The sequence below is a fragment of the Trematomus bernacchii genome, unplaced genomic scaffold (genome assembly GCF_902827165.1).
Source record: "Trematomus bernacchii unplaced genomic scaffold, fTreBer1.1, whole genome shotgun sequence".
NCBI classification, from domain to species: domain Eukaryota; kingdom Metazoa; phylum Chordata; class Actinopteri; order Perciformes; family Nototheniidae; genus Trematomus; species Trematomus bernacchii.
The window spans coordinates 18,164,633-18,177,927 of NW_022987564.1; the positions used below are offsets into that span (position 1 = coordinate 18,164,633).

At 43.3% G+C, this 13,295-nt stretch overlaps 1 protein-coding gene across 1 annotated transcript in view; it reads left to right on the forward strand.

Annotated features, from left to right (window-relative positions):
• The window catches only part of erf (Ets2 repressor factor), a 35,754-nt gene that overhangs the window by 9,296 nt on the left and 13,163 nt on the right, over positions 1 to 13,295 (forward strand). Inside the window, exon 2 of the mRNA XM_034124682.1 lies at positions 11,845 to 12,079. Coding sequence (XP_033980573.1) covers positions 11,845 to 12,079 — 235 coding nt within the window. The remainder of the gene's footprint in view (positions 1 to 11,844; positions 12,080 to 13,295) is intronic.

The window sequence follows — 13,295 nt, forward strand, 5'->3', positions numbered from 1 at the left end:
GCAATAGACTGAGGAATTAAGACTGCGGTGGCTCTGCCAATGAGGAAAGGCTGACTAACTCACCCAGACATCACACATGCAGAAAGTCCCTCACTGGTTCTATATTTTCAGGGACTCAGTCATCCAGAGCGAAATCACTGTGATTGTACTATAAGCTACAAGTGGTACACAAACAGCATCATAAACCAATGTGGAAGAGTGGCAGCGTAGAACCATAGAACTCAAATGTTGACGGATATTATTTTTATTCAGTGACACACTTCAGCATTCGCTGCATGGTTTGTACAATGAAATACTTGCCCTGTTCAGTAGCAGTGCGAGGTAAATTGGTTTTGGTTTCCTCCAGTTTGAATGTCCAAGTTGATCTAATCAACAGCAATTCCCAACAAAGTTAAGGAGGTTAATCTGGCATGCATTTAAAGTGTCAGGCATGTATTTAAAGTGTCAGGCATGTATTTAAAGTGTCAGGCATGTATTTAAAGTGTCAGGCATGATAAAGAACACTTTCATTGACTGAAAAGGGCACATAACTTACCAATCAACTAACAGGTTTTACCTAGAGCATTGATCTATACTTAACATTGGCAACCCACATTGAATAGAGTTACTAATAGTCAAAGCTATGCCTGACCTTTTATCACCTAATGTTTAAAATATTCCTGTGTTTTCAAGCATTGAGATAAACACATGTTATATTGGTATAAACCGACAAAAAGTTAGAAGTTGTACTTCTAAGTACAACTTCTGTTTCTTCCTATCATATTCTTTTGAGGATCATATGTTGATTAATCCCTCTGAGGCACAAAGCAAACGCTATAAATAAAAATTGACTTGACTTCTCTTAGGCTGCGTTCACACCGGACGCGATGCGACTATTCGCTTCGCTCTAATCGCTCCTATCGCATCGCTCTAAACGCTGGAGGTTCACCGCGGCTGCCAGCTGTGTTTACTCGCATCATTCAAACAAGACCCGCTGGCTCGGGAGCTACAACTACAACAAATGAACATATTTTACCGTGATTAAATTGTAATACACGTTTCTAAATGATGCCGAAGTAACAACATACTGATACCGGTTAGTAACAACCATGAATTAAGGCCTTGACAAGTCTGCAGACAAGACGGCAGGCGAAAAACCTTTTAAAATGCTTGTTTTCTGAATGAAGATCGGATCGACCAGGCTAAGCTAACGTTGTCTATGCTCATTCCACACTCATAACAACGGCCTACAGACATAAATAAAGCAGCGACTGTATTCACCATGACACAGACAGTCTGTGGTTTGTACTTGTTTAACTTTTGTCCAGTTTCTGAACAGATATGAGGAGCTGTGAGCTCTGTGTGCTAACTGCTAACAGCTAACGGCTGATGTTGTGTGGTTGAACGTCAGTGACGGCGGCTGAGATTCTCACCGCTGATTGGCTTCCGCGAGAACGCGTCACGTGAATTTGACGCTCGAGTTGAAAAAATTGAACTCTCGAGTTTAACGCGGCACCGTTCAATCGCCTCAATCGTGTGATTCGCGCCGAGTCCACCGCTTCATGCGCGCCGTCGGAGCGAATTCGCGTCTGTCCACGTCTCTGCATTGACTTTACATGTAATCGCGCTGCCCCCAAACAGCGCATCGCGTCCGGTGTGAACGCAGCATTAGCCAAGAGTGTTAAGGTAGGGACACACCAAGCTGACACCAAAGAACTCACACAGACGGACCCGACAGTTGTGTCGCCTCACGTCTCCTGCGTCTTGGCCATGTGTCGCACTGGAACACACCGCAAAGACTTCAGCCGACGGCCAAGTTGCACGTACAAACTGCGCATGCGTGAATGGCAATAACTCTCCATACCAGCAGGCGGCGGTAGTGTGTATTCGTCATTCAAAAGAGGCAACAACCGGAAGACAGACTGCGTGATACACCGAGAGAAGAAGAACAGACTGCGTGATATAAACAAACAACAAATAGCATGTGCGTTCCATTTTCACTCTACAACGAGAAGCTCGTGGGGCTTTCCCGAACCTGTGTCGAGAGCTGGAGTTAAATAAAATCTCAGATTTGCCTTCTTAATAGTTTGTTTGGGTCCCTCACTTCCGTATCGCTTCTCATGTACTGATTCGCTAGCTGAACAGCCAATCAGAGTGATTTCTTTTGCCGACAGCCTTTGGCCGACTGCCCACCGATTCGACATGTTGAATCGGTGGGTTTTCGGCCGAAAAGGTGTCGGCACGGCCGAAAAGACCCAACGGTGCGGGACACACCAATCTGAGTAGGGTGACAGGACGGTCATCGTCGGCCTGACATCCATCGACAGCCAAAATCGGCTTGGTGTGTCCGGGGCTTAAATCAGTGCACAAATATGCACATACCTGTCTGATATTTGCTCTTGGTTACCCTTCTGGCTATGATTTAAGATTAACGGCTTCAGGAGAATTTAGATGCACTTATTTTAAATGTAAACGCAGAAAGTATTGATTTGTTTGATTCTCTACTTCTTGTTTTGTCAAATCAGTCACAACTCGTGCTGGTCGTCCTGCTAGTCGTAATCAACAGTGGAGTCTCTTTGTCTGTGTGGAAAATGCTTAAAGGAAATCGGCATTCTGGGAAAGAAGGAGGGGGAGACGAGAAAAGGGGATGAAATTTGATTGGCAGGGAGTACGAGAATGAGTCACTCAACCAGCTCTCTGGATTTGGAGCAACGGGCCTATTCTGGGGTGTGTGTGTGTGTGTGTGTGTGTCCTTGTACACACAAGTGTTCACATGGCCCATTCCAACAACTAAAGTTACCATATCTTGGTTGTTGGCCTCGTCACGGCTCGTGTGTGTGTTTGCGTGCATGTGTGTGTTGGAGGAAAATTAAAGTCATCTGGCAACCAAACCACAACACAGAAGCCAGATTTAAATGCAGATATTTATCTTTTCTTCGCTTTGCTGCTCTGAAGTCTCCTCTATCAATCCATCTCTAGTCACACCAGCTTCATAACGGCATCCATCAGTTTCTGATTATTTATTTAGGTCGTATAAGAGTTAAGTTTGTCTATCGTGTTTTAAAGTATGTCTTTCAGAATCTCTTAACTCACAATGGTGCCAGCACAGCTCCCTTTATCTGACTATGTCATTTAGTCGCCATGCAAATAATCTATAGCAAAGGTCTTTGTGATAGATTTGAATCTGCTCGGTAAGTGAAGAGAGTTTCACTTCACTTCATATTTCCTCTTTCTAAATATATTGGTCTTTCCCTTTCATCTGAAACAATGGCTTCGATGTCTTGCTTTCTGACTTTTCAGGAAGCATTAGACATGTGTCACAAACATGCACAACTTAGGTGTCTCTGTGTGTGTGCACATGTAGGACAGTGTGTTTGTTGCTGAACACAGAATCAGTGCCCCTTTGCATGGAGACTATTGTCATATCTCACTTTTTTCTCTCGTCTATATTTCTGTCAGTCTGTCTCTATTTCCTACTAATTATAATTCAGACGAGTGCACACACACACATCTCCAGTGAGGCTGTCAGGTAGCCAGGAGCTCATTAGAGTTGAATGTATTACAGGGTTTTCATTGTCTGGAAGGAGAGCATGCTCAGACGGGTTTCAAAGCATGTGTACATGTCTTTCTTCCTCGCTGGACCTGAATCTGATAAGCCTAGAAGCTGAGCTCAGGTGCTGCAGATTAGAACATATATATCCTGATTGTTGTTAGTTTGTCACTAACACATCAGTGATCATTCTTAACCGTGAATATTTCCTGCTTTACTGCATTTTTGTGTTCTCCTTGGGGCGGCCAATACTTAAGTCAAACAATTTAATGAGATGGAAAGTGCAGCAGTTTCATAAGAGCGATTCACAACAAAAACAATGACTTTGAAATCCAAAAATCAGCTCTGAGGGCCCTGCTGAATGCAACATTAGCTTCTCCTCATATCTGAGTTTAATAAGTGAGTCTTGAATGCACGGAAACACACAGGGCTATCTGAATCACAGCCTTGGCTGCCTCCGAGGTGCTGCAGAGTTCTTCAGGAAGCACCAGGTTTCTGTCTTGTGAGGTTCAGGCGTCCGCTGTGTCACAGATTGGACTATTCAGCTGTCTCAGTTGGAGCTGAGGTGGTTTATACACGTAAAAGCTTCGCTGTGCCGTTACTGCTATGACAGACAGTCAAACTTTCGGCTTTGTCTTTTCCTGCAGACTTGAGAACACAGCAGGGCACTCATCAACACTCATCCTAAATGCTGAGGCTTTGTTTAGTTTGGGTTCCTCACAGTCTACGGGAAACACAGCACAAGCTATTTGGAAGATTTATTACTGAGATGGAAAATAACCACATGATCCCTTAGACCCAGTGGGCTGGTGTTACGCCATACAATTCAATGATAGCTACTTGAAGTGTTAGCAAGTCTTCCAACAAACTGTTACTCATCATTATCTGCACACATTTTATCTTGAGCTAGTTGTTTCATATTTGATAGATTTTCGGGCAGCTTTATGTTTTTGTCTCTCTTTCAGATCCTCCATTGAAAGCACTCATTCACACTAGGGCTGTACCCGAATATTCGTTCGTTGGAGTACTATTCGTGTTTCAATTTCGTTATTCGTATTTATTTATTTATCTTTGTTTCGTACAAATTGAATTTATTGAAATCTCCAATATCAACGTAAGAGCTTGTGCCTCTTCGGGGGGTGCTAAGACTTAACCATAAACTTTATCGTTTACTTTCTCCGTCTTTATATGTAGATATGACTTTTCTCCGTTAATCTCCTACTTTGTTTCCATAGCAACAACAACTTCCTGTCAACAGCGCTAACTCTCCTTCAAAATAAAAGCATGTCCATAAAAAATAGGAAGCCAAGCCAAATTACACTTAAGACGTATACAACTGCAACGAAAGTAACAAACACAATGCAATATCCTTTTCAATTTCAAAGAACACAAATTGGGTTATATACATTAACAAATAACTATAAAACAACAATACTGTAGAATAACAAAATGAATGCCGTGAATAAAACCGAAATACACGTGTTGTATAATCGCTGCTGATTACTACCGAATATCCGGAGCCCGAAAAATGGTATTCGGGACAGCCCTAATTCACACATACCTTTGTCTTGTTTCCCCTTATCTTCTGTCTGTTTCTGCAAAGCTTTTATCTTTTACTCTGGCGTCATAGTACTCATTCAGGGTCTTTACTCCTTGAGTTGGAAATAAACATGCAAGCACACATTTCAGCCAACATCTCATATCTCTAGTATATGGTTTTCTTTTTAGCAAGACACATATTTCAGTTTTTATCTCTCCTCCCTGGCTCTGACCCTGTCTGCCCCCCTTCCTCTCCCAGTCTGTTTCTGTCTGTCTCACTGCGAGCTTAATGTAACGGGGGATCATGTGAGAGCGAGGTGAGGGTTCACGCCATGCACCTGCAGAAGGCCATCCTCCTTTTTCCTTTGATCTCTGCTGAATTGTGTTTTTTTTTTGTCCTTTTGCCCTTTTTCTTCCACTTTTCTTCTTCCTTTTCTTCGCTGTCTTTCCACCTGATTTCCTCCCCGTCCCGTCTGCTCCTCTCTGACTCCTCCCTGGCACTAAGCCACTGGCTCCTAGGATCTAAACTCCATCCTTTAAGGGTAATTATCAGATCAACTCAATGAGGAGCAGAAGGTTTTAAAACAGTACTTTGAGGCTCAGGACTCCTCAATGAGGCAGTATTAGATTGTCTGTTGTAGACAGGTTGTTTACGCAGCAAAGTAATACTGGTAGCCCAGACAACCAGGTCCATAGGTTCATAATCTTGGACTTAAAATTGTCCTTCCATTTTTTACAGATTGTTTAAAGTACAGAATTTCTACCGGAGGGAATTCAAGACCAAATGATTATGTCATTTTGAGTTTTTAAACATCTTTGCAATCAAATGTTTAGGTTGGATTGGAACCTTTTCCTATTTTTCCTACAATTGTTTTTATTTGTTTGTTTTTGTTTTTCCTGAAAATGTGGAACTTTCTGCGTAAACGCCCAACGGAGATTCCCTTTTTCCTGCACTGTACCCATTTATTTCCTGCCTTTCTGTGTTGTCCTGATCTCATCCCTGATAAAACCCCATCCAGATTTCAGCAGTCAGCCAGCCCCCGGCCATTAGCCTGGCCTGTTACCTCTGTCCGTCGCTCTCCGTGCCCTTGAATCATTACCCTGCAGAAAGACACACTGACCTTTGCTTCGCTAAATATAGTCCCACCAAAGAATAGAAGGAAGGGAGGGAAATAAACGTGGGATAGATGGATAAATGGAACAGCATGTTAAAGAAGTTGTTGGGGAAAGCACGTAGAGTAAGGGGCCATTTGTGTTTAGTCTTGTGGCCTTCTGGACAATACCCCAATGATGGCTATCTGTTATTAAAAGCACTATTAAAACTGTGTTGACGTCAGTGTCCCTGAGAGAAGCAGACCTGTGTGTTGAAGCCCCTCACCCCTCCACTGTGGCTGCACAGATCCAGTGTTTTTCTTGGAAAGGAGAATGCAGGTGGCTGTGGACCGCTGGCTAATGGCAAATTCGTTTTCCTACGCCGTACTTGGCTATATATAGAATCCAATGGCCTGAAATGGTGTGTTTCACCTCCGCCTCGCAATCAGAAATTCTTCCTGTTTGGAGTGGGGACTTGCCAGATCGCACAAAGGGCTTTGGGTTTGTTTGTCTACTTCAGCTTTGCCTAGCTAAGATTTCTGCACCTAGATATTTGCTGCTGTCGATCAATGCCGTTGGTTAATTTAAAGCGGGTGTAAAACAAGCAGTGTAATGTAGCTCACAATGATCACCACTAACATATCACTGGTTTTTAATAAGGACCTATTCAGGTGACACGCACTGTAGCTAGAAGCTAGTAACAACAGGTAGAGTTTGCTTGAATCTCAATTTCTTTCTTTGAAGTCGCACGTCTATATCTAGTCATAGAAATTGTCATAATAGGTGAAAGTTGGTCTGACCCAAAACTAAAGGACTGCTTTTTGTCCATAGTGAGGACAAGATAACAAGTCATCAATCTCTTGAGTCATACATCACATCTACATTCCTGTTACCTCATCACATGCTCAATTTGATGCACTCTTTCTGTCATTTTCACTACCTGAAAGGGAGTTTGTGCCAAAAAAAAACACTTACTCACAGTGTATAGTCATAATAAAATATACTCTTAACTAGACTGGTGTCCCTTTCCCCTTGCCTAAGGGCTGAGAAATCCAAACATTGAAGCCAGTGTTTCCGCCAGACCAGGGCTAAGAGGGCGCCCACCCCGAGAGCGGGGGGGGGGGGGGGGCTTGAATTTTGAATTGAGCCTACCCTTATAGATACTATCTCTTTACGTTGGTGAGACGGATCATTTGGCTCGGCTCTCTAAGAAGCGCCGGCTTTTTCGGCTCCCAAATGGCTCTTCATGTTACCACAGTTTACCACGGAGCCTCAGTTTCGCTGCTGCGAGGCTCCGGCACTCGCAGTTCACGAGCGTGCTCCATTAGCACCCCCCTGCTCATCACGTCCAAATCGTGCACGTTCCGAGAAGTCCTGTGGCAGGCACCGCCGATGTCGGGGAAACGACTCGATCTTCTCTCTAATTATTAATTTCTTTGGGCACCCTCTGCTCGAGTTCAAGGCGTTCCAAGCTGAATAAGGGCGTCAAATGACGGCAAGACGCCCCCCTGCTGGAAACGCTGATTGAAGCTCTCTTCTAGTTCTAATAGTTTATTCACAAGTACAAAATGTGTCTGTTTTGTAAATCCTACTGCTTTTATCTATCCTTATCCCTCTCCCGCTGTGTCTTGCTTTCTGTGTCATACTTATCTGTTAATCTCACAGCTCATAAACCACCAGCTGTAGCAGATGCACCTCCGACAGCTGGACCCTCAGTTGTGCATCTGTCACACCATCAGCTGTGTTGTGTGGTTTTTTCGCTATCTGTCTCTGCTGTTTCTATACATCTGTTGCCTCTGAATCACATGAAAAGAAACACCCTAAATGTGAATAAATGGTCTCAAAGCTAAATAACTTGGTTACCTCACCAGTGAATTAAAAATTGAATTTGATGAATCACCCAGCCCAGGATAGTTGTAAAACAAAGCTTTTCCAGTGCTTACAGGAGCGGTCACAGTGTCCTTCCTGTTGTGAACACATTGTGACAGCACTGTGGCCCCAGGTCTCTGCTGGTCAGGCAGCCTTAGACAGATCACACCCTCACACTGCAGCTCTCTGGATCTGCGCCCAAACTCTAAACTCTTTTGGCAACTTTCTGTTATTGAATCATATTTTGTCTTGTCCGTCGTGACTCTGCCTTTTATTTTTAGCGCTAAAAGCTTTTGTTGCTAGGAGACAGTATGTCTTAGGAGAGGCTGACCGAAGGAGGGACAGAATGAAAGAGAAAGGAAAGAAAGAGATGGCAGTGTTGTTGAGGGGGAGAAAAGCGGAATCTGTGAAAGCCGAGCGACGAACGAGCTATGAGTCAGTAGGGACATCTGCAACACACACATGCAGTGGGCACGGTTGCTATTCCTGTGTTCTTTGTCTGTTTGCTCTGTGCACCCACGCATGAACCCACTTACCTCTCCCCACTAACCTGTGTTGTGTGTGTGAGGGAGATATTAACCCGCCCACTTAGATCTAATCCACTCCCGTCGTGCGTTGTATGCGTCAGTCTGTGCGTGTGCCTTCAACGTACTGTGCACATTTCCCCAGCATTCACCAGTGTGTACCCCATTATACAGCAGTGTGTTGTGTCTGTGTCACAACGCCTAACCTGTCCCCACTGACAAGAGCCTTATTGTCTGGTGCATGAATCATATGCTCGTACCCCATTAGTAGTCGGCCTTCAAATGGCTATCATCAACTATCACAGCCCAGCTTGGATGTCTTTTGGCTCACTCTCTGAGATCAGATAGCAGCATGTGATTTATTAGTCACCGGGACTCGGTTTTGTTTTTCAGGATGTTTTGTTCTCCTCCTTAATGCCTTTTGTAAGATTTCTTTGAGTGTGGCATTCAGAAAAAACAGGCCCTAGATGTGATACTAAAAGCCACCTTATTTGCCAATTGGCAGAGTCGCGCATCACTTTCTTTTATATTCTGGTATCACCAATATCCTGCTCAAAGAATAGAAAAGTGACAAGTCACATCGCTCACTGGTCAGCAGGGTTGGAATATGTTTAGAAAATCGTTTAACTGGCCACCATCAGCACAAAAAAAGGGTGATTCCTTTTCCATCGGGGACTTAAGAAAGTTGAAAATATAACTTATTCAACTCTGACCCACTGTGAATCTTACAAAACTGGGTGTCTGTTGAAAAGAAAAAGGTCACAGCTTGAATCTCGAAAATCTCTCCTCACAGGGGAAGCAGATTTCAGTTACTCAACTTGTGTGTGTTCAGCAAGACGTTAATCACAATGGAGCAACAAGAGTTAAGTTGACTGAAAGTTAAGACCTTTGTGCCAATACGCAGACTCCTTTATGCACTAATAAATAATAATATGCCTGCATCACTCGAGTTGTACTCCACATTTGGTTGTAATATGGCAACACTGCATTGTTAATACAAGGTATTACATTTGCAAGTGCTCTCTCTAGGAGCAATGTTCTCATACGTCTTGGTGTACAACATTTCATTTGATGAGGTACCATTTCCAACTTTAAGTGCATTTCTACTACACCAACTACTATTACTGCTACTTCAAACACTACTTTGTATAGCCTACTACGGCTACTATTAGTATTGATTGACGTAACAGACACATTGCTGCACTTTGTACACCTGATAATGTACTTTTGTTACTCCGTGTCCGACTTGGTTAGGTTTTCCATGACTCACTTTACTTGACTCCATTTACACCTGCTATTAAAATGTCATCTGTATCTGATTAAGGGTAAACACGTGTTCAGGACGGCTGTAAAGGCACGTTTTTGGTCCAAACCTGATCGAACATATCAGTGCATTACAATCCAGATAAGTAGAGTCCGATTTTTGAAAATGTTTTTTTGGGAGAAAAAAACCCATGTAGGTAGGAATGTCATGACTCATTTGTAGTCTCTTCACAAAAAGACTGATTGCTACCACCAGTTGTTGCTGCTTTAACTGATCCACTGTGAAGAAGTAACTGTGCATTCCAGCAGCTACAAACTAAAGAATCAAAAATCCTCTGGTGGCAGTTGTGAGCTTTTGACGTTTTTAAAAAAGCTCTAAAATGACTCTTTTCACCCATTTTGAAAAGTAAATATCAACCACGCTGTACATTTTTAATGATCCGACACCTGCCTTTTTTGGTCTACTCTTTTCCCCAACCTATCTTTAAAAGAACACACAGTGCAGAAAACGAAGGCACACATTGAGTAAATGGAAAAGTCGTAATTGATTTAATTACCATCTGCGCACCATATCCAGATGCCGTTCACTTTACTCTGGGATTTAGTTGCCAGGTGTGTCTTCTTTGTTTGTAATTCTTTTACAACCTATTTTTTCCCCTCTGTTTTTTTATGTCCAGTCATCTGCTCTTCTTTTGTTCTTTAGTTAAGTTGTGTTAGGGTGTTATTTTCTGCTTTTATAGACCTGCCCCACAGCAGTTTCCTATCAATATGTTGACGAGTCAATAAAAGTACTGAAGAAATGTAAAATAAATCCCTGTTTAATATGTCAGATTAGTGGGCCTGTATCGACCCTGATTACATCCAGTGTGATGCAACGACTTTCCTTTTTATATCAGCAAAACTGTGTCATGCGCTGCCTATGATACTCGGGTTAATACGCCACATCAAACCGGTGTCATAGTCTGTCAGCCTTGAGCATATCATTGTTAAAAGTTCACTGTCACTGCTATATAGATATGATAGACTTTGTAGAGTGTGGGAAACTGATTGTAACCTCGGTATTTAGGATAGTGTGTTACTTTACACTTACATAAGCACACACCAAATTCAGCATTGTTATATTGTGCCCACATGTTTCCCACCCTCTGCTTTCTCAGCCTGATTGCCAAGACACATCTGGTCCTAATGAGGTGTGTGTGTGTCTCTCCCTTTGCTATGCAGCCCCTCAGCCTGGCCTTGTGTTGTAGTTGTGTTGAGTCTTTTACTGCCACCCACTGCTTTATAACTCAAAGACTATACTTTTAACTCTTGGATAATAGTGCGCGTGCTTGTGTAAGCGTGTATTCTGATAGTAGTTATAAAACGAAAGCTTATATTTTGTCTGCACATATCTCAAGGCCTGGTTATCTGTTAAAACAGTGCTGATTTTCTAACTTTGATGGCAATAGCAGTGACGTTTGATATGACTGCGGTCTCTGGGAACGGATTTATTCCCAATCCTTATAACGAGCACAAAAGCCATAGAGGGAAGCTAGTATTTCTACTTAAACGTTTTCATTCTTGATTCTGTGATTCCCAACAGTCTCATATATTATAACCTTTAATACTCTTCTTTACTAAGTCATTGCTGTATTATATATTCTTTTTTACTGAAATCGGAACCTGTTTACAATCTTTTGCTTCACTTGTATCTCCACTGACACAAAACACAGCCTTCAAGCTCAAAGAATGGATGCGAGTCAACTGGTTTCTTGCTAAATGTAACATGCCTTTTAGAGCCAAACACATTTTATGAATTCCTGACTATTATAACCTGTAAACACAAGCAGTTATTTCCCTATGGTGTTGACCCTGGAACCAGAAGAAGAGCAGTAAAGGAGATGATTAATAACTCAAGAAGGATAATGGATTATATGCAGAAACTAAGAAAAAGGACAGGGTTAAGGAATTGGGAAAACCAAGTTTTACTTTAAATTTGCCCCTGTTTATGATCATCCAGCTTTAACACCTCTCTCCTCTGTCCCCCAGGGTTTGCCTTTCCGGATTGGGCCTACAAGCCCGAGTCGAGCCCGGGCTCCAGACAGATCCAGCTCTGGCACTTCATCCTGGAGCTGCTGAGGAAGGAGGAGTACCACGATGTCATCGCCTGGCAGGGAGACTACGGAGAGTTTGTCATCAAGGACCCGGACGAGGTGGCCCGCTTGTGGGGGGCCAGGAAGGCTAAACCGCAGATGAACTACGACAAGCTCAGCCGAGCTCTGAGGTGAGACTAAAGGCCCGAACACACCAAGCCGATATTGGCCGTCGATGGGCGTCAGGCCGACGATGAGCGTCGACGCGCCCTACTCAGATTGGTGTGTCCCGCACCGTCGTGTCTTTTCAGCCGTGCCGACACCTTTTCGGCCGAAAACCCACCGATTCAACATGTCGAATTGGTGGGCAGTCGGCCAAAGGCTGTCGGGAAAAGAAATCACTCTGATTGGCTGTTCAGCTAGCGAATCAGTGCATGAGAAGCGATACTGAAGTGAGGGACCCAAACAAACTATTAAGAAGGCAAATCTGAGATTTCATTTAACTCCAGCTCTCGACACAGGTTGGGGAAAGCCCCATGAGCTTCTCGTTGTAGAGTGAAAATGGAACGCACACGCTATTTGTTGTTTGTTTATATCACGCAGTCTGTTCTTCTTCTCTCGGTTATCACGCAGTCTGTCTTCCGGTTGTTGCCTCTTTTGAATGACGAATACACACTACCGCCGCCTGCTGGTAAGGACAGTTATTGCCACTCACGCATGTGCAGTTCGTACGTGCTTCTTGGCCGTCGGCTGAAGTCTTTGCGGTGTGTTCCAGTGTGAAACATGGCCAAGACGCAGGAGACGTGAGGCGACAAAACAGTCGGGGGTCCGTCTGTGTCAGTTCTTTGGTGTCAGATTGGTGTGTGGAAAACCACAGAATGTTAAAAGATAATTGGGGCCCCTTTACCTCTAGCTTGGTCTGATGATACTTGTTGGTATATTAACAGCTAAAAACAAACATTGGGCTTCCTTTGGTTCTGGCTTCAGATTGAAAGGTAATACCCATCCTGAGTGAGACGGGTCTGGACTGTTTCATCTTTATGTTTAGGTCATATTTTCTGCATAGGTAATAGTATCCACACCACAGGAGTCACATAATGGCAAAGAGCCCGGACGGGTCAATTTCAAGTTACAGGAACTGGAGTCATGTTGTTTTGAACTCCAGATGAACTGAGATAAACTCAGCGAAGCATACAAGACTGATTACAAAAAAATACATCCAATTTGTAAGGGCTAGGATCTCTGTACAGTAGGGTTAAGGATAACAGTGTGTCCTTTCACAACCATCAGAACGCGAACAAGACTTGCTTTCAAAAATGTGTCTCAGTTTTGAATAATCTTCACACTAAATGGCATTTCAAATAGTGCACGCAAGAGAGGTAATGTGGTGATGTAAGCTGACATCTA